The 25,195-nt window shown below is 43.6% G+C and overlaps 1 protein-coding gene across 3 annotated transcripts in view; it reads right to left on the bottom strand.

The window, feature by feature from the left end:
• MAP3K7 (mitogen-activated protein kinase kinase kinase 7) overlaps positions 1 to 8,620 on the bottom strand; it is a 206,528-nt gene extending 197,908 nt beyond the window's left edge. For 2 of the 3 annotated variants that reach the window (XR_003855623.1, XM_029595408.1), the window contains exon 1: positions 8,139 to 8,225. Coding sequence is in view for 2 of the 3 variants with exons in the window: in XM_029595408.1 (XP_029451268.1) it covers positions 8,139 to 8,225 (87 nt within the window). In the remaining variant the exon portion in view is untranslated. Of the gene's footprint in view, positions 1 to 8,138 lie in introns of all 3 variants that reach the window. The other variant, XM_029595409.1, reaches the window with a different exon arrangement.
• Between the last annotated feature and the right edge of the window lie 16,575 nt (positions 8,621 to 25,195).

The raw sequence follows: 25,195 nt of genomic DNA, 5'->3' as shown, positions 1-25,195 counted from the left end.
GGCACTCATAAACCAGCAAAGACCTGTACAGTAAGGCTGACCAGTGCTGATCCTGTAACCAACACTGCAAAGCTATGCCTGGAACATTTTGAAGTGAAGGTAACAAGAACGAAGGTGGTCATACAGCTTGGCACCAATGAAATATACTGAAGAAAGGGATTTTTGGGGGGGTTTTTTGGCAGACATGGCAGGCCAGTTAGCATTATCCACCAGTTCCTTCAGAAAGTCTTTGCATTCACCTCCTATGCCATTCCTCGGCGCACACCTAACCGGTCAGGTTTTCAGGATGTCCACAATCAATATGCCTAAGATAGATTTGCATACAACGGAGGCAGTGCATGCATATCTCTCTCATTACTGGTTAGGTATGCCCCAAAGCCTGAGTTGAGAAGCACTGCTACAGGCAACAGGATCCAGCTAAGAAAAACAGTAAGCGATGATGTCCTGGGGAACCTGGAATTTCTCACATCAGTAAAAGCCCATTCTGAGAGCAGTGCTTCCGAATCTTTTCCTCAAAATTCAGCAAAGCATGGAATTTGCAAATGCCACCATTTCAACAGACTTTTACTACTGTGCAGTCATCAGCGACATCGCTGGCTATCAGAATGGCTCCCTCAACGCTCACTGCACCGCATTACACTAAAAACGTGCAAACAGAAATTAAATTATTTTTTTAATTTGATGACACAGTTAAGTCATGTTGAGTTATTAAGACCAAGGGTTCATTGATCACAGCATCCTGTGTCCAACAGTGGCAAGTCCGGTCACCTGGAAGTTTCCGACAAATCCCAAAATAAAAGAGTCAGTTTCATGTTGCTCTATCAAAAAGAAACCAACATCCATCTGGCTAATAATTCTATACAGACCTGTCCTTCAGAAACATATCCAAATCTTTTTAAAAATTCAGTTAGACCACTAGGCCTTAACCACATTTTCTGGCAACAAGCACCATAGTTTAATTATGGGCTGACTGGAAAAAAAAACAATGTATGCCACTATGATACGAAGCTGGGGCAGTTTACTTTTAATAATGCAATTCACTACCAGAAAAAAAAAACTCTCCAGTCTGCAGCATCGCCAGAAAAGAAACAAGCCTCACATGGAAATAAAACTGCAGCCGCGAGACAGGGCACACAGATCAAATAACCTGATGGTGAGGTGCTATTCTCAGGTGACAGTCTCTAGTCATTTTTTTATGGCTGGAACAGGAACTAAAATTTCTTTCCTCATCATAAAAATCGGCAACATGCATTTCTAAATCTGCAAGAACTGCTTTTCTTTTTTTGTTTCCACAATCTCATTTTAAACGCAACTAAAGCAGAAAGGATTTAAAAATGGCACCAATTTTGTACTGGTTCAGAGCAGACGGCACGCAGCGAAGCAATCATGAGAACAATTCTTCCAAATGTCACGTCTGCTTTGAAAAATGAATTTTACCCAGTCTTAAAACACAAGGAGGATTTTAGGTAGAGTAAAAAAAAAACCCCCAAAAAAACAAAGCTTGCCTTGCAGGACAACCCAAACTGAAACCCTGTTTGGTTTCGTATGCAGCATCCAGAGAAAGATGCGCTGTCAAAGTTAGCTGAATGTGAATCTGAAAGAGTTTATCAATGTTGCGAAGCAGCAAAGCCATGCAAATCGAAGCAGCAAGACTGGCCGTCCTGCCCAGGCTCTTGATTCACTGCCTCTTTGCTGCAGCACAGCAGCTGCAAACAAATCTCTGTAGCAGGGGCCTCTCGAGGTCTCTTGCAGCCACATTCTTCTAAGATTCCAATGCTTTAAATTCTCATTAAAAAAAAAAAAAAAAGGTAATAAAGACATCCAAAAGACCAAAATAAAATTTGCAAGGCATAATTAAATAGGTGGCAAACAAGGGACCTTGGTTTCCAGTCATTTTATTGTATTTTGCCTGGGAATTTCAATGTTATATAACAAAAAAAGTTGGTGGAAAAAAGGACTTTACTATAAACACACCGGAGATAAGTCAGCGGAAAGTCATTTTTCCACCAATTTCTTTTTTGTTCAAACACAAGTTCCCTGACAAAATAAAATAAAAACTGAACACGTAGGTCCCTCGCTATCTTTCAGACCTTCACAAAATTACTGATTTACCAAACCCAAGAATATTCTTCATCTGTCAAATTCACTGTACAGGAGCGGAGGCTTACAGGCTTTGCGCCCATACAGCGAACTGGACAGCTGGACCAATTCTCATCTGCTTTCATACAGACGCAGCCAACAGGCAATTGTATAATTAGGAGGAGGCTTAACAATTTAAAAAGATACATATTTTAGTTTAGCTGATAAATGTTTTGCCATCAACAAGCTTTCATTCGCTAGCGTCTTACTTAATGTGAACATGCTGGCGCTTTATAATTCTTCCTTTCCTGCTTTGTGAATGAAGGGAGCCACACACCCATATGTCCAACAGGTGAGCGTCTGCTCCATCTCTGAACAGATACTTGTAAAGGCTTCTCCACACATTCAGAACACACAAAGGACCGGGAGTAACATGGATTACAGTGGGTACTGGCACGATGATGCCTATGAATCAGAGACATATCCCCGAAAAAGATTCCAATAAAGAATGCCTTCACGGCGCTGGAAATAGAAGATGTTCCCGAAAAGACATCTGACATGGTGGGAGTTGAACGACACTCAAGGCGGGGGCAGCGTCAACAGATTCCAAAAGAGCAGGGCGCTCCTTCTGGTGGGAAGCTCATTCATCAGAGGCATTAACTCGAAGACACAAATGTAGGCAAATAAAAGGTCAAAGGCCTAACAGGATCCTTGGCTGGCAGTGATTCTGCCAATATTCTTAGAATTACAGAAGCAGAAAGAAGGGAATGTGAAGTTGGTATATAATGGGGTAGCCCTCCTGCTAGCCCTCCAGACCCATCAAGGGCTGAGATGTGAACCACTTGGAACACTGTCCAATTGGCGCTGCCTGATCTGCGAGCAGATCTGGCTCCAGGTGGCAGCTGATGCAAGGTGGCGGTGCGAGAACCAAGGGAGCCGTAGTAATCAGTCAGGCGGAGTCCATTCGTACAGAAGAAATACCAGGCCAAGGTCGGGGCAGACCCCAAGCAGAATAAGGTCAAAACCAGTCTGGGTTAAAGCAAAGCAGACGTAAAAAGAAGCAAGTACTCCGGTACAGGAATAACAGGACCTGCTGCTCAGGCAGTTGTCGAAGGGAACTGGGCTTCCTTAAATACTTTAAACAGTGCTAATGACATCAAGATGGGCCACAGGATTTCCTGCCTTCAGGCCCTATAAAGCTCAATAATTCCTGGGCATGCTCCCAGTCAGCTATAGGATGCGGGGCAGAGCCAGGATGCCGGTAGCCACGCTGGAAGGCCCCATTGGAATGCAAGACAACCCACTGGAGCTGAGACAGAGAGGTACCGAGGACTGGCCATAGTGCAAGCCGCTAGGGTTGGGGACACGTAACATATATAGTCCACTTGAGGACTACTGACCTGACAAGCGGTCAGCACAGTAGGTAGTATACATCTACTACAGTAGCACTGTAGAAATGGGCAGTAGTAGTAGGAGTACAAGAACAGCTGAAAAAACTAGAGCAGGAACTTGGGCAATTTCTGAGGTATTTAACTATTAATGGTAAAGGGGAAGGACAAGCTTTTCACATCAGCAGCTTCAACACGAACTACTGTAACGAAGAGGCTGAAGGTGTACATGGAATAATAAAAGACTATATATCAGGTGAGGTTCAGATCTTAAGTAGTTTAAACTAGAAGAGGAGATGTAGATGGATATTGATTGGATTGGCCTTCGGCAATACAAATAGTGGAGAAACACACGAAAGCAAGAGCTCACGAGTATAAGTGCTGTAACAGGGAAGACAAGGGAAGCAAGGAGGAGGCTATACAGAGAGAGGACAAAGCACATAGAGCTATTTGGAAGACACTGAGCACAAATGATCGTAGGTGCAGGTAATAAAATTCCAGATGGCAGAGGCACAGCGACATACTGATTCAGTGAGCACGAGGACCAGTAGACAACCACAAAGAGCAGCAAAATGTGCAGGAAAGACAGGGTACGCAGAATATGGGGTGCAGTAGCACTTTACATAAACAATAACATTGAAACAACTGACATGCAGCAGGTATGGAGCAAGGAGGTGGTGCCGAGGATCATCTTGGAAAGGGGGATAGTGTGTCCATCTTCACCAGAGTTCTCAACAGACATCCGGTACAGGCTGAAGAGCCGGACAGAGATCCAATCGATGACACGCACAAGTGGCAACAAAAGTGGAGGGGTTACTGCTGGGAGATGGAGCATCCCATCCCCAGAAGCACTTAGAAGTGAGAGACTCCAGGGCACGCCTCAGACAAATGGTAACAGAACCCACAATAGAGGGGACCTGGTACTTAGAAATGGGGAAAGTGTTTCTAATCTCCAGGTCGGTGGTCAGATGAACACCAGTGATCATCAGACAGATTGGTTTAATGTAAGAGCAAAGACAGAGAGGGGTTCACACAAAGGTCGGAGTGCTGGACTTCCAGGTTACCTACTTTGTTACAATGGAGGAGGAGTACCTTAAGGGGGCACTGGCAAGGTGGAAACAATCATTACCTAATAAAACAGAAAGCTAAACTAAAAGGAGTTACAGTAGAAGCTACAAGTCTTGTTATTGGGAAAATAAAAGTTAAGAGGGAAAGGAGACCAACATATTTTTCAAAGAAGGTGGCAGAAAAAGTAAGAACAAAAATGAACATTCAAAAGGTACAAGGGAATGCAGAATGAAGACAGGAAAGAATATCTGGAAAGGCTGAGAGAAGTAGGGAAGGTAGTCAAGATGGCAAAGATACAAGCGGAAGCAAAGAGACAGCTAAGGCGGTAAAGCGAGAGAACAAGATGATGTATCCTAGATCAGGGCTTCCCAAACTGTGGATCGGCACCCCAAATGGGATCACCAAACTTTTAGCTGGAGTCACAGGTGCCTCGAATGTCAGCACTCTTCATGTGCCAGCAGCATGAGTAGTGGCAATCAGCATCAGGCCTGTGAGTGAGCACATGCTCACAGGTCCTGCAGTGGCCCTTCCCCTGCAGAGGTTTCTGGGTAACAGAAAGTCCTGCACGAGGAGGGATCAAGGCCATTGGAGGCCTGTGAGCTTGCACTAGCCCACAGGCCCCATTCTGATTTCCATTAGTAATTCTTGGGTCCATCCATGAGGGGGCAGGTAGAGACTGCCACTGCTCCTTTCTCCTCTGCCACCACTGAATCCACCTGGAGTAAACTGTTGCCTGTCCTGTGTTCCCACCAGTTGCCATTCACCTTTGGCCCATGGCCCAAAGGAAAATGTTGCAATTGACCCTGGCCAAGGCGATGTTTGGATAAGGGGCTGTTTGAAGGAATGGATGAGAAGCAGAAAAGGTTTGAAGGTTAGATTTTAAAGTGAAGAGGGATTGGCTGTGGAGGGTGAGGGGGGGGGGGGCCAAATGACAGAATATGATCAAATAGGGGATGAATGAGGAGGTGATGCTAGGAGATGATAGCAGGGATGGGGATAAGAGTGAGGAGGGAATGGGATGACAGAGAATCAGCTGGGAGTTATAAGATATGCTTGGGAGAAAGAGAGGATCAACAGTGGGGATGCGAAAAGGGCTGGAGAAACTGGAGAAGTGAGAGGAGCGGAGGTTGAAAGAGTAGGTTCACTGTGGAGAGAAAGTCCTCTGCAGGGGATGGAAGTCGAGAGGGGGAATTAGTTGGAGTGCATGGAGGGTTGGGAGGCGTGATTGTTAGAGGGGGATTGCACCCCTGCAAAATTTGTTTTGGTCATTCTCTGGGGTCATGCACATCTTCAAGCACTAAAATGGGGCCACATTGATGAAAAGTTTGGAAATCCCTGTCCAACAAGCCAATACAGTAAAGTGCGCAGGAGATTCAGTATTTAAATTAAGCCCGGCGGTAAAAACAGGCAAAAGGAGGCGCTAGGGACACTAACGCGTCCCTAGCGCCTCCTTTTTGACAGTAGTGGCGGCTGTCAGTGGGTTTGATAGCTGACGCTCAATTTTGCCTGCGTCTGTTCTCGAGCCCGCTGACAGCCAAGGGCTCGGAAACTGGACGCCGGCAAAATTGAGCGTCCGGTTTTCGACCCGACAGCCGTGAGCCGAATTCAAATTTATTTATTTTTTTACTTTTCGAAACTTTCAGGACCTCCGACTTAATATCGCTATGATATTAAGTCAGAGGGTGAACAGAAAAGCAGTTTTTACTGCTTTTCTGTGCACTTTCCCAGTGCCCGAAGAAATTAGCGCCTACCTTTGGGTAGGCGCTAATTTCTTAAAGTAAAATGTGCGGCTTGGCTGCACATTTTACTTAGTGAATCGCGCGGGAATACCTAATAGGGCCGTCAACATGCACTTGCATGTTGAGGGCGCTATTAGGTTCGGCGGGTTGGACGCGCATTTTCCGCCCCTTACTGAATAAGGGGTAAGGGAAAACGCACGTCCAGTGGCAGGTCCAGTGTACTGTATCGGTCTGCTAGATATTAAGGGAGCTCAGAGAACTTCTGGCAGGTCTGCAGATGAAGATTTTTAAAAGCGGTAATCTGGAGGAGTTTAGAAATCACAGGCTAATTAGCCTCACTGCAGTGATGGGAAAATTAAGGAAGGAAGAGAGAAGTTATCTTGAATCTGGAGGTTTTACCAAAGTGAGATCCTATAAGACAGAGCTGATCAATTTCTTTGCTTGGATGACCAGAGAATTAGATCATGGAAGTTCACCTCATGTGGTATTCTTGGATTTTATGACTCCTTCTGATACTGTCCCACACAGGAGGCTCAAACTGAGCAGCATGGAGCTGGGCCTCAAGGTGGTGGTCTGCCTTAGAAAATGGTTGAGGGAAAGGCAACAGAGGGTGGCAATAAATGCAATTCCCTCCACGGAAAGAAGGGCGATTAGCGGAGTGCCTCAGAGATGTGTCCTGGGATCAATTTTGTTTAATATTTTCATGAGTGACACAGAGGCGGGCTTAGTGGGAAAAGTCTGACACAACAAACTGCAATGACGTGGACATCACTGAGGGAGTAAGCCTAGTGAGAAACAATCAAGTGCTTCGTACTTAAGAATTTATGCAAAATGGTGAAAAAACGTGCAATTGAGGTACAGAAATCCAAGGGAGGAATACAGAGTGGGGTGCGAGATACTGATGTGCAGCAGCCCTGGAGAGAGACCTCAGGGGATCATGTCTAAACAGACAGATGCTGGGGTGCATAGAGAGGCATCACTGTTGATAAAAGGACAAGCTAATGCCTCTGTACAGGTCATTGATGAGACCATGCCTGGAGGCCGAGTATCCAATTGGATGAGTATCCAATTCTGGAGGCCGTACCTCTGAAAAGACAGAGACTAAGGCTTCCAACAATGATATAGGGTCTGCATCAAAAGCCAAATGAGAAAAAAAAACTTAATGGCCAAAATATGCATACCCAAGAAACTAGAAAAGCCAGAGAAAAAATATGAAAGACATATTCAAATACTTCCAAGGCATGAATGTACAAAAAGTAAATCTTTTTCAGACAGAAGAATCCTCTTGAACAAGAGCTCACAGTATGAGGCCTAAGAGTGTAGATTTAGGAGTAACAGAAAATATTTCTTCGTAGAAATAGTGGTGGATGAATTGAACAGCCCCCCCAATGGTGAATAGGAGAATCAAGGAACGCTCAGGAAAAGCACAGAGGATCCCAAGTGGTGAAGAGATAGCAAGCGATACACTGGAGTCTGTGGTATTGTGCCAAGAATGAAATTCGCCAGATTAGGGTCCTCCTTACCTGCTAAATCCCCACCCACCAAAACCAGGTATGAGCACAAAGCAGCAAGATCTCTCCGCTCTGTGACCTGAACCTCCACCCAACCCCCTTATAGCAGATCACGATTAACCTGCACCCCTGCTCGGAACTGCAGAGCTCAAATAAGAAAAAGAAAAAGGAAAAGGAAAAAAAAAAAAAAAAAGGGTCAAACCAGGAAAAGTTTTCAGGCCAGACTGTTTTGTTTCTGACTCCTTCGATGTCAGCTCTGGCTCTCTGGGGGAAAGTTTGCCCAGAGATGCCCCTTTCTGGCAGCTCTTCTGCATCCCTCCACCCTCCCTCCACCTTGAGCCGGACTCGCTCACCTCTTCCACCTCGATCTCGCTGTAGTTGATTTCTTCGAAGTGGAGGACGGGCGGCGTTTCGATCATTTCCGCGGCCGGGGCGGACATTCCTCTTCCTCCTCGGGCTTGCGGGGCCGGCGGCGGGACTCGGCCGCTAGCCCGGGAAAGGGGGGGGGGGGGGGGCACGCAGGCCGGTCAAGGCCGCGGCCGAGCCTCGCACGCTGCACGGGCTCCGGCCCTGCCCGCCCTCCGCATCCGATCTAGGCGAGGCCCGGCGGCCCGGGCTTTCCCTCTAGGCCGCCCGCCCGCTCCCGGGGAAGTGAGGCTGCTCAGAGCCGGCCCGGGGCTGCCGCTGACATGGCCTGGGGTGGGGGGGAGGAGGGGGCGCTAAGGCCGGCGGAACGCTGCCATGGTGGAGCCTCTCCGCTGCCTCTCTCCGCCCCTTCTGCTTTCCCCTCCTCCTCCTCCTCCTCCTCCACCACCGGTCCGTCCGCGGCCGGCAGAGGGAGCCGCTCACACGGTGCCGGAGGGCCCGGCTCGGCCTCCTCAGCCTTCAGCCAGCAGGGAGGGAGTTTTCACAATACAGGGTTTCACCTTTCGCGATTTATACCTAATAAATATATGCATGTATTTATTTATACCATATACATTTTTTTTCATATACAAAAGACAATCTCTTTAAAAAAAAAAAAAAATCAGTAATGCAAAACTCAGCAGAGCAGGTGGAATCCATCCTGGTTTTTGCTCCATTGCATGCATGAAGTTGTAGTTTTGATTTTTGCCATGGAGTTTCCCTGGCTGCTTTTTAGTGCCGAGAGTGCAGTTTTGAAACTGGATACAGGGCTTGCCATCCGCGATTGAAAATGCATTTTTAAAGGGAACCTCCTTGTCAGAGTTTCCTTTTATATATACGTCAGAGGAGGGATAGCAGGTGCTTTGTATCCACATTTATTTATTTTTTTAATTTATATTCTGCTTTTCAGGCACTTCACATTCTTAAAAAGGTGCAAAAAGTATCTAGCGTGGTGATTTCAGCATGAAATCCCTGCATGTACTTTACTGGCTTTGCTCCAACTGTACCCCCTAGCACCACCCACTTCTGAGATGGGTATAAATTTGCAGGCTGTCACCCACTATGTGCATATACCTTTAGCCGTGTTCACTGGGGGAAGAGAGCAATAATTAAACCTCATTTTTATGTAGGTAAATACAAGTTAACCCATGTAAAAACTTTTGAATATTGCCCTCTTGGGTAAGAGGTGAAGTACGTAAATACTTAAGTGCTCTGGCGCGCGCTGAGGTCCCCTGTCATGTGTGGGTGACGTGTAAGCTATAAAATAGGATCAAGCCATTTTTGAGGCTTTTTAGGTATCAACGTTCCACAAGTGGAACATGTTTTAAAATAATTTGAATAACTCCAAAGCTAAAGAAAAGCAATTTTTCAACCATTTAGTTTGAGAGTATTAAACTTGAAAAATCTAAATAAAAACATTCAATATTCCTAGCTGAATACTCTTAGAAATATGAATATGCAAAGTAGGTCAAAAACTGAATGTTTTACCTAGTTTGACCTTTTGACCTTTTGGTATGATATTGAGCGTAAATAAAGATTTTTTGTGATATATTCAAGTTCCCAAGGGTTTTCTGATCATTTTGGTATAAATCTTTCTTTTATTTATTTATTTTTATTTATTTAGAGATTCTTATATACCGCGGTACGTATAGTTATACATCACCTCGGTTTACAGTAAACATTAATTTTAGCAACAGGCTTTACATTAAACAGTTTATACAATAATTAAACAGTAAAGTAAATATAAGTTAGTAACAACTTTACATATAACAGTTTATAGAGTAAGTAAACAATTCGCAGCTTAGGGCTTTAAATGAATAATGTTTCCATAGACCCAGATGTAATTATTGTAACTATAATCAACCATGTATGTTTAATTTAAGTAATTAAACGAGAGAGTGACTTAAGCCATTAATCTGTTGGAGGCAACATTAAAGTAAGTTCAAGTTGATTCACAGAAATTGTAAACATGGGAAGGAAGGGGAAAGGGGAGCAGTGGGAATCTCAGGGTAAAACAAACATAGTGAGTGTGAAGAACATGATCAGGACATGGGTCAAGTGAGAAATAATACAAGGAAACTGAATTTTAAAGGTAGTCCTTGATCATTGATAGAAAGCCTGTTCAAACAACCATGTTTTGAGGTTTTGTTTGAAAGTTTTGTGGCAGGCTTCGAGACGCAAGTCCAAGGGCATATTGTTCCAGATGTTAATACCAGCAATAGAAAAAGACCGTTCTCTTGTGGAAACGTGTTTGATGTGTTTGAGTGAATGAGAGGTTAGTAGGTAAGATACAACTTGATCAGCACCAATTTATTTTTTGCATGTTCCACATGTGGAACGTTGGTATCTCTGTGGTCCAAAATATAAACATTTTTGAAAAATCAATAAAAATGCAAAAAAAGGTTCACAAATATCAAAAAAAGGTAAAATACATATAATCCCATGCTCTCTCTCATGCATACACACTCACAGGCTTCTCACTCCCATACACTATATCAGGGATCTTTACTCTCTCCTGGGTCTCTATCTCAGGCTGCGAGGAATGAGCACAACAGGCTTGCGTCGGTCGTGCTCTGCGAAGGCCCTGCTCAGACGTCCTCTTCTCGGGCCGCGCTATCAAATTTTATTACTTATTTCCTAATTTGGAATATAATGAAAACTCAGAAGTACTTGACTCTTGAAGAAGCAGTTGAACAAGTTTTGGCTGATTCTGAAGCTGCAGAAGATGATATTGTGATTCTACCACCATCAGATAATTTAGAAAACTCAGATATCGAAGATATCAATGATGAAGACCTAGCACCAGAAGTTCCAGCAGATGTGTGCGGAGAAGTGGAAGTTGCAGTTGAGTCACGCGATAAGGAAGTGGATGAGGATGATGAATTGCTATCAACCTATTGTCAAGAATCACGAGATGCCAAACGTAAACGAAAACCAGAGAAGCCAAAGCCAAGATGGATCAAGACAGATGATTTCAAGACCAAAATGGAAGAGCATGCCCCATCAAAGTTGGCTGATATTCATCCAGATCTTCTTCAAAAGACACCATTTGAACTTTTTACAGAAATTATGGGAGAAGATTATTTAGAAGAATTAGCATACATGACAAATCTATATGCCAGGCAGAAATTGGCAAGCATCGACACAAATGCTGACGAAATCACTCGTTTCTTCGGAATCCTCTTGTTCAGTGGCTATCACCATGTTCCAAAAGAAAAGCATGACTGGTCAACAGCAGAAGATTTGAGCAACCACATTGTGCCGAAAATCATGTCAAGAAAAGTGTTGGCAAATTGCAACTACCACCTGGAAAAGCTGTAAACGTTGAGCCATTTTATACCCATTTATCTGCTCAACTTTTGAAGACTTAAGGTGCTTTTAGTGAAAGCCTGAGCATTGATGAATCGATGGTACCATATTATGGCCATCATAGCTGCAAAATGTTCATTCGAGGCAAACCAATTCGATTTGGATACAAAATATGGATGATGTACAGTCCAGATGGTTTTCCATTTTCGATGCAGATTTATGCAGGTGCCAAACATCAGCCAGAAGAATCAGGTGCTGATAAAGCTGAAAAAGTACCACTTGGTACAAGAGTAATTTAGGATTTGATCTCAGTCATTCAAGAGCCAAGAAATCATTGTTTTTTCTTTGATAATTTCTTCACATCATACAACTTGATGGTCGAATGGAAAGAAAAGGGATTTTGGGCAATTGGCACTGTCAGAGAACACAGTACTGGGAAATGACCCCTAATGGCACCTAAAAACTTCGTTAGAAAGATCGTGGGGAATTTGATTATTGTGGTGATGGAGACATCATCTGTGTCTGCTGGAATGACAGCAGTGTGCTCACAGTCATGTCCAACTGGATGAAGTCATTTCCACTTCAAAATGCCAGCTGCTAGTCTCTCAAAGAAAAGAAAAAAGTTCTAATAAAGCAGCCAAAAATCATCGGTGCTTACAATCAAGGCATGGGTGGTGTTGATCTACTTGACTGGCTTTTAGCAGCTTACCGCCCAACACTTCACTCCAAAAAGTGGTGGTGGAATTTATTTTCAAATGGCTTGAACATGGCTGTTGTGGCAGGTTGGAAAATTCACTGCCATCTACTGGGAAAAGAAGCAATGAGTCACTTGGACTTCCTACGTGAAGTATCTACCGTAGCAATGAAATGTGGCCTTTCAAGCTACCGCATATGGAAAGGAGGTCCTACAGCATCCATAAGCGCCGATGTAAAGGCATCACAGCCTTCTTGTCCTCAACTTCCCAAGGCCGATGTCTTGTCTGCTCCAAAAATACAAAAAAGTGATGTGAATTTTGTGGTAAACATTTACATGAAAAATGTTTTCCAGATTATCATGCTTGATTTTTTCTTATTTTTTTGAGTAATTTTCATTTTTATGTATGATATTTGCTGTAGCATTGCAGTATGTTACAAGAATTACCTAAAATAAAAATTTTTAAAAAAGTAAATTTTGACCCCTGTTGATCCCAACGTTCCACTAGTGGACCTGGTTTTTCTCGAAAACCCATAGTCAGATTTCCTTGCGAATATTTTTATACCATATTTGGGTCTAGTTAACTAAAATATGTAAAAAGGGGCATCAGGAAATAATTCCTTCAATGAACCGGATCTAAAAGGTAGTGTAGGCTATCAAAACTAGCAGGCCGATGCAGTACAGTGCGCTCCGGCAATTGGACGTGCGTTTGACGCGCTAGCGTTACCCCTTATTCAGTAAGGGGTCGAAAACGCGCGTCCAACCCCCCCCCCCCCCGAACCTAATAGCGCCCGCAACATGCAAATGCATGTTGATGGCCCTATTAGGTATTCCCGCGTGATTTAGAAAGGAAAATGTGCAGCCAAGTCGCACCAGACTTGACTGCGACCAGAAAAGTGCACAGAAAAGCAGTAAAGACTGCTTTTCTGTGCACACTCCGACTTAATATAATGGCGATATTAAGTCAGAGGTCCCGAAAGTTACAAAAAGTTTAAAAAAAAAAAAATTTGAAGTCGGCCCGCGGCTCACGGGTTGAAAACCGGACGCTCGATTTTGCCAGCGTCCGGTTTCCGAACCTGTGGCTGTCAGCTAGTTTGAGAACCGACGCCGGTAAAATTGAGCGTCGGCTGTCAAACCTGCTGAAAGCCGCCGCACCTGTCCAAAAAGAGGCGCTAGGGACGCGCTAGTGTCCCTAACGCCTCTTTTTACCTCTTTTTAACGCCGGCCCTAATTTGAATACTGAATCGCGCGCACAGGAGAGTGGCCTGTGCGCGCGCCGGGAGAGAGGGCGTTCGCCCGCTCTCCCGCGGACTTTACTGTATCGGCCCGTAGGAGGGGTTGGAGGACTTAGCTGTTAATTGGACAAACTGGTGAACAAACTGATAAACTGGGAGTGGTGTGGATGTGCGTCCCTTTTAAAATCCTCCAACCTTCGTGGTAGAAGAAGGATTTGTGCACCCATGCACATGCCCACCTAAATTTAGGTATGCTCCCAGGCTATTTTATGACATACACACATATACACGTGCACGTTATAAAATAATCGCATCCCTGGGTGCGGGCCGACTCTCCCAGTTTGAAAGTTACCATCCCTGTGTTTAGTGTTTTAATAGCCAGCTTCAGTGATCACCAGGATAACATAAGAACATAAGAGATTGCCATGCTGGGTCAGACCAAGGGTCCATCAAGCCCAGCATCCTGTTTCCAACAGAGGCCAAAACCAGGCCACAAGAACCTGGCAATTACCCAAACACTAAGAAGATCCCATGCTACTGATGCAATTAATAGCAGTGGCTATTCCCTAAGTAAAATTGATTAATAGCCATTAATGGACTTCTCCTCCAAGAATTTATCCAAACCTTTTTTGAACCCAGCTACACTAACTGCACTAACCACATCCTCTGGCAACAAATTCCAGAGCTTTATTGTGCGTTGAGTGAAAAAGAATTTTCTCCGATTAGTCTTAAATGTGCTACTTGCTAACTTCATGGAATGCCCCCTAGTCCTTCTATTATTCGAACGTGAAAATAACCGAGTCACATCTACTCGTTCAAGACCTCTCATGATCTTAAAGACCTCTATCATATCTCCCCTCAGCCATCTCTTCTCCAAGCTGAACAGCCCTAATCTCTTCAGCCTATCCTCATAGGGAAGCTGTTCCATCCCCTTTATCATTTTGGTTGCCCTTCTCTATCCTAACAGTTGAGTAGGGAGAGGGGGTTAGGGTGGCAACTGGCTCCAGATTTTCAGGACAGAACAATCCGGTCCTGGTTTTTACTACACTGCATGCAAGGACTTGTAGTCTTGAATTTCCTAGGCAGTGGTTCTCAACCTAGTCCTTGGGGCACACCTTGCCAGTCAGATTTTCTGGATATCCACAATGAATATGCATGAGATTGATTTGCATGCACTGCCTCCATTGTATGCAAATTTATCTTACACAATTTGAAAGCAAATTGCTCTTCTTTCTAGGTAGAGCATGAGCCCCACAGTGTGACAATTTATTTATTTATCTGTTTCTGGTGTATTTAGGTAAACTAAATACAACATACCTACCCTCTGAAATTACACAATATGATCTGTTAGGAATCAGAGGTTCAAAGCAAATTCTGTGCCCTGATTTATACTTTATTGTGTACAAAATGTATTCAATACAACCAACTCCTTAACATATGGACCACATACAGATCATAACTTTTACAAATACAAATCATGACTTTTACACATACAGGTTCTGTATACCTTTAAACATTATTATCATATCTCATACCCGATATAACACATCAAATCCACATACATACTTTACCCTTCATTCATACCACCCATACCACACATCACACATACCATTCCCAATATTTAAAATGTATCCCACCACACATTTTAAATATGACCTTTGAAACAAACACTGAATATCCACTGTATTTGCTTACTATTTCTGCTATGTTGAAATGCATAGTTAGCAGTTGTACATGTGTTTCAGATTAATGAGGGGAAGAGACCATTATGTGAAACGCTGTTTGATAACTTCAAGAGAGTGAAAAAGCCAGCTCGATGAGAAGGGAATTCGCCGTGCTGTTCAAGTATACTTTAAGAGATTTTTTGTGAAATTTCTGAGAGCTACAAAGTGGCCTACACACCGGTAATACTTTGTTATGAACCTTTTTATGTATGTAGGAACCTTATATGGTTTCTACGAGAGATTTGTAGGATTGAGAATGTTATGATTTAATACGATATTAGTAGCAGTTGTCTGCTATATTACAGATACCTGTACACATAATGGACCCTAGCAGACAGCAGGAGAAATGGGATACGTTTGAATAATCCATTTCAAGAAATTGAAGAGAATAAGATATGGGGGTGTGAATGAAGAAACAATACAACGATTAGTTTTCCTGATGAAGCCCTGAGGAATGGGATGAAACGAGGCTCTCGTCGGGTATTTATATACATCGAAGAAAAAAGTTACATTAAAGTCATGGTTTTAAATTTGAGGAATACCCTCATACCAGGGCTAGTGCACACTTCCGCATACCGGCGTCTTTTACTTTTATGTACTACTGCCAATATGGCTGCCCAATTTTAATTGCAATCATAGGGTAACCTCTATTTTTATTTTAAACCATGATATATATCATATATATATATATCATGGTTTAAAATAAAAATAGAGGTTACCCTATGATTGCAATTAAAATTGGGCAGCCATATTGGCAGTAGTACATAAAAGTAAAAGACGCCGGTATGCGGAAGTGTGCACTAGCCCTGGTATGAGGGTATTCCTCAAATTTAAAACCATGACTTTAATGTAACTTTTTTCTTCGATGTATATAAATACCCGACGAGAGCCTCGTTTCATCCCATTCCTCAGGGCTTCATCAGGAAAACTAATCGTTGTATTGTTTCTTCATTCACACCCCCATATCTTATTCTCTTCAATTTCTTGAAATGGATTATTCAAACGTATCCCATTTCTCCTGCTGTCTGCTAGGGTCCATTATGTGTACAGGTATCTGTAATATAGCAGACAACTGCTACTAATATCGTATTAAATCATAACATTCTCAATCCTACAAATCTCTCGTAGAAACCATATAAGGTTCCTACATACATAAAAAGGTTCATAACAAAGTATTACCGGTGTGTAGGCCACTTTGTAGCTCTCAGAAATTTCACAAAAAATCTCTTAAAGTATACTTGAACAGCACGGCGAATTCCCTTCTCATCGAGCTGGCTTTTTCACTCTCTTGAAGTTATCAAACAGCGTTTCACATAATGGTCTCTTCCCCTCATTAATCTGAAACACATGTACAACTGCTAACTATGCTATACCAAAATATTGAAAACCAATTCCCATACTTACATATATTCTTGCTAAAGAAACTTACTGTTTTAATGCCAGCTATCCACACAAGCCATTTCAATACCGAACGTATTAAGTTCCTGTTGCGCCAGGAGGTGAACCCTTGGCCTGGTGCAGGATTGGTAGGCTCCCTGGTCGGACCCAGAGAGCACCTGCCACCAGGAGGCGGAGCACAAGAGGAGACAGAGGAGCTTCACCAATAGCAACCCGGGGTTTCCTCAGGTTAAGCCCTTGGTTACCCAGGCCGCCTGGTCTTAGGTGGGCCTCGCAGGATCTCCAAGAGATAAAATTCAGTGGTGTGCCCACAACGAACAAGGGTGCGCAGTCGATGTTCAGGTTAGGGAGTCCAGGAGGCAGAGAAGGCCAGAACAGAGTCTCTGAATGAAGAGCGAGGATCAAGGCCAGAGTCAAGGATAGCGTGGTCAGCCAAAGCAGGGGTCAATACCAGTGATCAGTCCGAGGATGGTCAGTCAGGCAAAGGTCAGGTTCCAGGCAGTGGTCAGACGTCAGTGGACAGGCAGAGGTCAGTTCCAGGCAGCGTGCAGACATGGTCAGTGGACAATGCAGAGGTCAGTTCCGGGCAGCGTTCAGACATGGTCAAGGAAACAGGCAGAGGTCAAATCCAGGCGGCGATCAAAAGTAGTCAAAGAAACAGGCAGAGGTCAGTACCGAGAAGACAGTCCGAATGGTACTCCCTGGGTAGATGTAGGAACAGGAGACTGGAACAGAATACTGGAACAAGACACTGGAACAGGAGACTGGAACAAGACACTGGAACAGGAAGGCAAACTAGCTATTACAACGTGATCGACCCGATTGCCAAGGCAAGGAAGTGGGGTCAGACCACTTCCTTTTAAGCAGAGATCAATCAGGGCACGCCATGGAGCTGGGTTCTGCCCCATGCCCTTTAAGAGGGCGATCTGTGAGCGTGCACACCTAGGGGTGGGGCCGATGCCATGGAGGATGCCGAGTCCTGCCGTGAGGCCTGGTCCGGAGCTGGAGTCCAGGGGGACCGGAGATGCCGCGAACTGGAAGCAGCTGTGATGGGGGACATGCTAGGAGCTGGTGGAAGGCATAGCGAGGTGAGCAGGCCCGACCGCGGAGCGTATGCGGCCGGGAAGCGCACAGTACTCCCCCTTCTAGGCCTCCCCCTTTCCGGCCTTGGTGGAAGTCCTGGAGGAGTTGTTTGTCATAGATGTGGTGGAAGGGTTCCCACAAGTTCTCCTCAGGCCCGAAGCCCTCCCACAACAGGAGATATTCCCAATGGCCGTGTCTCTTGTGGACGTCTAGGATCTGTCATACCTGTAAGGTTTCTTCTGTTTCTGCGGAGACTTGCGGAGGAAGAGGAGCCTTGCGAGATGGCCATGAAAGTACGAGAGGTTTCGCTAAAAGAAACATGAAAGGTATTGTGGATACCCATGACTTTTGGTAACTGGAGTTGGTACGTTACTGCTCCGACACGGCAGAGAATTGGGAATGGCCCAATGAATTTAGGTGCCAGGCGCTGAGAGGGTAATTGCAACCTGATATGTTTGGTGCTTAACCATACCTTCTCTCCTAGTCGGAAGAGTGGGGCCGACCGTTGGTGAGTATCTGCTACTCTCTTGGAAGACTGGTGATAAACAATAGTTTGCTGAAAATACGAAGATTTGTAAGTAACATATATGGTGAAAATATGGGACTGTTGGTGAAGTCAGCAGATTATGGTGAATGTTTATTGAACAAGGAATCAGGTATAAAGAACGGTGATAAATAAAGTTTGTTGAGTGTTAAGACCCGGATGGTATGATAATATGACACTGATCCAAGGTTGATTGGGATTGTATTAGGGATATTTAAAATAGGGCAAAGTGCTAAGTGGGTTAAGCATGTACTTGCATGCAGGGCATGTCTTTCTATGCCAGATAATGGCCAGTTTGTAAGGAACTTAATACGTTTGGTATTGAAATGGCTTATGTGGATAGCTGGCGTTAAAACAGTAAGTTTCTTTAGCAGGAATATATGTAAGTATGGGAATAGTTTTGTAATATTTTGGTATAGCACAGTTAGCAGTTGTATATGTGTTTCAGATTAATGAGGGGAAGAGACCATTATGTGAAACGCTGTTTGATAACTTCAAGAGAGTGAGAAAGCCAGCTCGATGAGAAGGGAATTCGCCGTGCTGTTCAAGTATACTTTAAGTGATTTTTTGTGAAATTTCTGAGAACTACAAAGTGGCCTACACACCGGTAATACTTTGTTATGAACCTCTTATGTATGTAGGAACCTTATATGGTTTCTACGAGAGATTTGTAGGATTGAGAATGTTATGGTTTAATACGATATTAGTAGCAGTTGTCTGCTATATTACAGATGCCTGTACACATAATGGACCCTAGCAGACAGCAGGAGAAATGGGATACGTTTGAATAATCCATTTCAAGAAATTGAAGAGAATAAGATATAGGGGTGTGAATGAAGAAACAATACAATGATTAGTTTCCCTGACGAAGCCCTAAGGAATGGGGTGACACGAGGCTCTCATCGGGTATTTATATACAGCAAGAAACAACATTTAAACTTGGGATACTGATATATAATAGAAAGATCATTTAAACAGGCATTTCAACATAGCAGAAATAGTAAGCAAATACAGTGGATATTCAGTGTTTGTTTCAATGATCTTATAATTTAAATGTGTGGTGGGATACATTTTAAATATTGGGAATGGTATGTGTGATGTGTGGTATGGGTGGTATGAATGATGGGTAAAGTCTATAGCAATATGATTGGAAAAAAAAAACTTTAGACTGAAATAACTCCCCACCAACATCCCACTGCTAGCATATAGAATGTAATATTCCTTAGGTTCATAGAATGAAACAGGGATTAAAAGGAACTAAGAAGAAATCATCCCAAATCATTTAAAAGTTGGCTTCTTGCTCTATAGAGCAAAAAATCAATATAGTTTTATTTATTTATTTTATTTTATTTATTTAAGGTTTTTATATACCGGCATTCATGAAAAATTCACATCATGCTGGTTTACAATAAAACAGTGGTGCATAAAAAGAAAAAATAAACATGAACTGTAGTGCGGAAGAAAGCAGTTACAAAGAACAGGGATGCTTGGACCATATATGAAGGTACTCTGATTTCCATTTAGGAGATCCCTATTTAGCTTCTATTTTTTCAAACACTGCCAAAGCGTGAACTGCTTTTGGCAGAAAGTAAAACTCAGGAAATATGGGTCTCTCCATAAATGGAATAGCGCCTTTTTACCCATTAAAAACCCTTTCTGTAACCACATTTTTATATATCTGTTTCCAAGTGGAAAGAGACAAAAATCTTCAAACTACACTAATGCAGGATTGCAGGATATGGAAATATTTGTTATCTGAAAATTGCCAAAGATTTTGGAGAAATGAGCAAGACCAAAAAATTGACCCAGTGTTCCAGAAGCCATGGAGCATTTCAAGCAAGAATCAGTTGCAGCTTTACCAGAAAGAGAAGCCCTCCTTTGAGACATATAAAAATGAATAAGGAATTTGGATTGCCTTTCACGTAGTGTCATATTCTTTGAGATTACATTCACATGCTTAAAACCCACTTACCCCTTGAGACAGCAGTTGATTATGTCTTTCACATCCCAGCCTTCAGCATTGCAAGGAACTCTGATGTGCTTCGCCGCAAGAGAGCACGGTACTCACCTGCAGAAGAGGTCCCTTATACTGACTAGATAGTTGTTCACCGCTGGCGGCAGAGATGCAGTTTTCTTCCCAGTTCCACAGCGCCCACGTCTGATGCGATCAGGGTGACTGTGATGGAAGGGGCTGGAGGTTCGATCACATCGGAGATTTCACTTTCGATTTTGCTCCCTGAAGAAGCAAAGCAGTGAGCGCGGTGGCATTTCTCCCTTCTTCTCCAGCTTCTCCGGATTTCAGATGGTTTGGTGAATCCAAGTATGCCTCTTTGTGACTCTTTTGCGACTCCAGCTCGTCTGGAGGTTGTGACACCAGGTTCCCTTTGGGAATTATTGGCAGGCCTTGAGAAGTCCATTAATGCTTGTACTACCAAAATAGATGCTCTTTCATCCAGATTTGAACATCTGGTTACAAACAATGAGGGTCGAGTTGCTGCCTTAATTCTAGAGTTTTTGCTGTTGAGGATAGCTTAAAGGACATTCAATCTTTTAATGCAGCAACAGTTAAGGATTATAACTTGCTTTCAAGAAGGATAGAATATCTTGAATATTATACCAGGTATTTGAACCCGCGATTTCATAATTTTCCTAAGCGTATGGGGGAAACTCTGGAAGTGACTTTGAAAACAGTCTTGTTGGAAGTTTTGAATTTTCTATTTGATTAATGACATTGTGTTTTGTGGGTATTGTTTCTGCCTAAAAATACTTCTGCTGTTTCTAATTCTACCTCGCATGCTTGAACTACTTTCTTAGAAAATTCTGCTGTTGAAGTTATTGAGCGTAGAACTTCATTAGCTTTTTTTCTTCCTCACGAGAGTTAAGTAAAATAATGCAGAAGTACTTCTGCATTATTTTACTTAACTCTCGTGAGGGAGGTTTCAATATTTTATGGTCAGGTAGTTCGAATTTTCGCCGATGTAGCTTGAGCAACACAAGATCGACATAAAGGTTTTCTTGCCCTCCGGCAAGAGGCCATTGCTTTAGGTTTCTCCTTTATGCTTTGCTGTCCTTGTAGATGTGTTATCAAATTAAATAATGATTGTTTTATATTTTGTTTCCTGAATGATTGAAAGAGTTCTTGGAATGTAGAGTGCCTGTAACACAGTACTCCATCTATTTCCCTGGCAGAGGGTAATGCTTTGTACATTTTTTAAAATCTGATAAATAAAAAAATTTTAAAAATGTGTTTAATAGAAAGTGGTATTTGCAGATCCTGAAGCCATTTAGTTAATAAAGCTTGATAATCAAATCTGTCATCAATTGTTGATAAAAGTTTCCGAATCGTAGGAAGAGAAAAATGCCTTTGGTTTTGTATATCAAACAGTTTAGCAAGATCTAAACTAAGAATATAGTGTCGCAATTGTAAATAACCAAGAAAAGTCTCTGTTATCTAAATGAAACCATTCCTGAAAAGAAGGATAAGCAAAAATATGACCATGAAAATCTGACATTTGAGAAAGTGCCATCAATGTTCTCAAATTCCATGTATGAAAGACAGCATGCTGTATCCCTGGGAGAAATTTACGATTACCCAATATTGGGAAATACAGAGAGTAATGATATGGGTATTATAATTGACTGCAAAACCAGCTCCAGGTCTTTATTAATGGTAACAATATACTCCTCCAGCCTCCTCCATTGCAGTCTCCCTGATCATTTCAGTAGTATGCAAAGCGTAGCGTAGTGATATGGGAGAGATTAATTCAGCCTCTATAGAGGTGGGAATATAAAATTCAATAGATAGAAGCCAGTCTCCAATATGATGCATGTTTGCAGCTCTGTTATAGTGTAACAAATTAGGTATGTCCAAGCCGCCCAAACACTAAGAGGTAGATTTTAAAACATGGCGCACGCATGTTACAAAATGACAGGTCGACGTGCGCAAGGGGGAAAATAAGTTTGCAAATTTGCGCAGCGATGCATCGGAGCCTTCCCCAGTTCCTTCCCAGTCGCTCCAATTAAGGAGTGGACTGGGAGGGAACTTTCCAACCCCCTAGCCTAACCTCTCTTCCCCTTCCCCCTATCCCTATCTTAAATCCCCCCAAATTCTTTATCTTACCTTTTGCTCCTGCTTCTGAGACGGAGCAAGTTGCGTGCGCTGGCACGCGATCCCCTGGCACAGTGGCAAATGGCTGCTGTGCCGGGTGCCTCTAGCCCCGCCCCACCCCCAGACTGCCCCTTTCGCTAACCCTGGGGCTTACACGCATCCCGGGGATTTACGCTCGTGGCCGGGCCCTTTGAAAATTGGCCAGGCATGCGTAAGGCCCGGCCATGCACGTAAACGACTTAAAATCCGGCCCTAAGGCTTCATCAGGATTGGAGGAGTCAGATGTGGTTTCTTGCCAGACTACAAATATTTCCTCCAGGATAGGAACAATATGCGATCTGTAGTTTGGGCATAATAAATAGGTACCATGGAGAATAGATACACCCACTTTGGGAATAAAATCTTTTTAAAAAGTTGAATCTTGCCTGTCAAAGATAAGGGAAATGACGCCTATGATCTGAACAGTTTTTCCATAGTTTGCAATAAGAGAGAAATGTATAAGCCCAGGATCCTTATAGATCGTCACGCCTAAATATTTAAAATATTCAGTAGTCCATTTTAAAGGAAACTCACCCTCCATTTGGGCTGAAGCAAAGGGCCGGATTTTAAAAAGGCCCGGCGACACGCGTAAAGCCCCGGGCTTTACTAAAGGGACGGTCCGGGGGGCAGTCCGGGGCGGGGCATTCCGTGGGCGGAGGCAGAGCCGGAGGCCTCCGATACAGTGGCCATTGCTGCTTTGTCGAAGATTCGAGTGCCGGCAGGCGTAAAAGGTAAGATAATTTGGGGGGTGGGGGTGGGAAGGTTAGGTTAGGAGGAAGGGAAGTTCCCTTCCAGGCCGCTCCGATTTTGATTTCGGAACGGGGGAAGGCAACACGGCTCAGTGCGCGCAAGGTGCATAATTGTGCACCCCCTTGCGCGCGCCGACCCCTGATTTTATAACTTGTGCACGCCTGCGCACGCCAGTTATAAAACTGAGCATACATGTGTGCGCACCGGGTAGCGCGCGCGCACATGTACGCCCGCACGCAACCTTTTAAAATCTACCCCAAAGGTTCCAAGGGGCAGAGCTTCTGATTTATCTGGATTTAAACTTAAACCTGATAGATGCCTATAAGTCTTAAACACTAAAAGAACCCTTGGAAGAGACTCCTTTGGGTTGGTCACATGCTACAGTGGATCTGGAAAAGCAGCGAATTTAAACAAAAAGCTTCCTAACGATACACCTGGCATATCATTATTATATTGAAGAACTCGCAAAAAGGGATCCAAAGAAAGCAAAATAAATAAATAAACAAAGGGGAGAGGGCACAGCCCTGTCTGGTACCTCATTGCAAGGCAATTTCACTGAAAAGTGAACCATTCACTAAGACAGAGGCCACAGGGGCAGAATAAAGCACATGTAGTACATCTATAAAATAACCTTGAAAACCATAAAAGCAAAGAGATTCAAATAGAAAATCCCAGTTGACTCTGTCAAAGGCTTTTGCAGCATCAAAGGATGTTAGGTCATTTAACGAGCGAAAAACATATCTCGCATTATTCCAGACCCAGCACTGCATGTATATAATGAGCTCATTAGTATGTTTGTGCATGGTAATGAGCTCATTATCACACCAAACTATGCTAATCAAATAATGTGGCTTGCCGAAAAATGTGCAAGCATTATTATTTAACTAAAAATATAGCTACAGCTCAGGAGTTGTAGCTAATTTCTTGCAGGTGCATCGGGACATTAACACATGTCCCGATGCACCTATGGCCTAGCCTTAAAGGAACCGCTTGTCCCAGAGATCGTCTCCCCTCACCATGAGTTGTAAAAATCTCTGGGGGTCTGCTTAGAGCCCCTGTCCCAGCTCCTCACCCCCCACTTTTAGGCGATTAGACAATAACTGAAGTGTTTTAAAAAACCGCATTTAGAAATAAAATCCAAACCTGGAGGCTGGGAGACCAGAGCTCCTTCCTGCCAACCTAGCCTCCCTCATTTTGAGAAGAAACATGGCCCTGGTGGTCCCAACCCCCGGAGCCCCTTTACATAGTAGTCTAGTAGCCCGCCCGATGCCCACCCCCAGACCCCCCTTTACTTATAGAATCAGCATCTGTGCTGCAGTGTGGGTCTGGAGTGCTCCCTAGGCTCTGAGACTGGTAAGCAAACATTTTCCTGAAGGGGAAAGGCCAAGCAGCGCCATTTTGGAAAATGTCCGCCATCTAGGCCCAAAGCCTAGTGGGCACTCCAGGCCCTCACTGCACCACTAAAGCTGATTCTAGAAGTAAGAGGAGGTCCAAGTGGTGAGGGGTGAGGTTGGGAGCCACTAGATCCCTGGGAGCCTTTTTTGTGTAAGGGGGTGGGGGGTTAGGTGGTCCATTGGACCACCAAGGCCATGTTTCTTCTAAAAAGTGGGAGTCGGGGGGGGGGGGGCTAGGAAGGTATCCTCTGGGGGCTGGATTTTGCCAGGTAAGGGCAGGGTTGGGGCAGGGGACAGGGCTTCCACCTTTATTTCTAAATGCTTTTTTTTTTACACAACTACAAGCTACCTGCAAGGATACTTTTAAGAGATAGTGGCCCTATATTTTCTGTCGATAAACAGGTTGAATTAGCCATTACATGTGCCGTCTCATTTTTTGTCCAAGCTAAAATATGGACGTGTACCTCATCTCTCCTCTATTTTTCTCTCAGTTTGGATTATATTTCTCTTCAGAAATTCTGCCTGTATTGCTATTCACCAATTTGATACATTCATGATTGTCTACAAAAGCTGAAGCCGTATATATCTTGATCTGAGCAAAATACGTTTCCACAGCTATTCTGGGATGCAGAAGGAGTTATGTGGCACCTTCTCCATTTGGTTATATATGAATCTTTTGATACTGCTGCCAATGCCTATGCTGCCTCCACTGGAGCCAAAATGGATG

The sequence above is a fragment of the Rhinatrema bivittatum genome, chromosome 3, assembly GCF_901001135.1.
Source record: "Rhinatrema bivittatum chromosome 3, aRhiBiv1.1, whole genome shotgun sequence".
In the NCBI taxonomy this organism is placed as follows: Eukaryota; Metazoa; Chordata; class Amphibia; order Gymnophiona; family Rhinatrematidae; genus Rhinatrema; species Rhinatrema bivittatum.
This window is presented reverse-complemented; position numbering and strand designations above follow the sequence as displayed.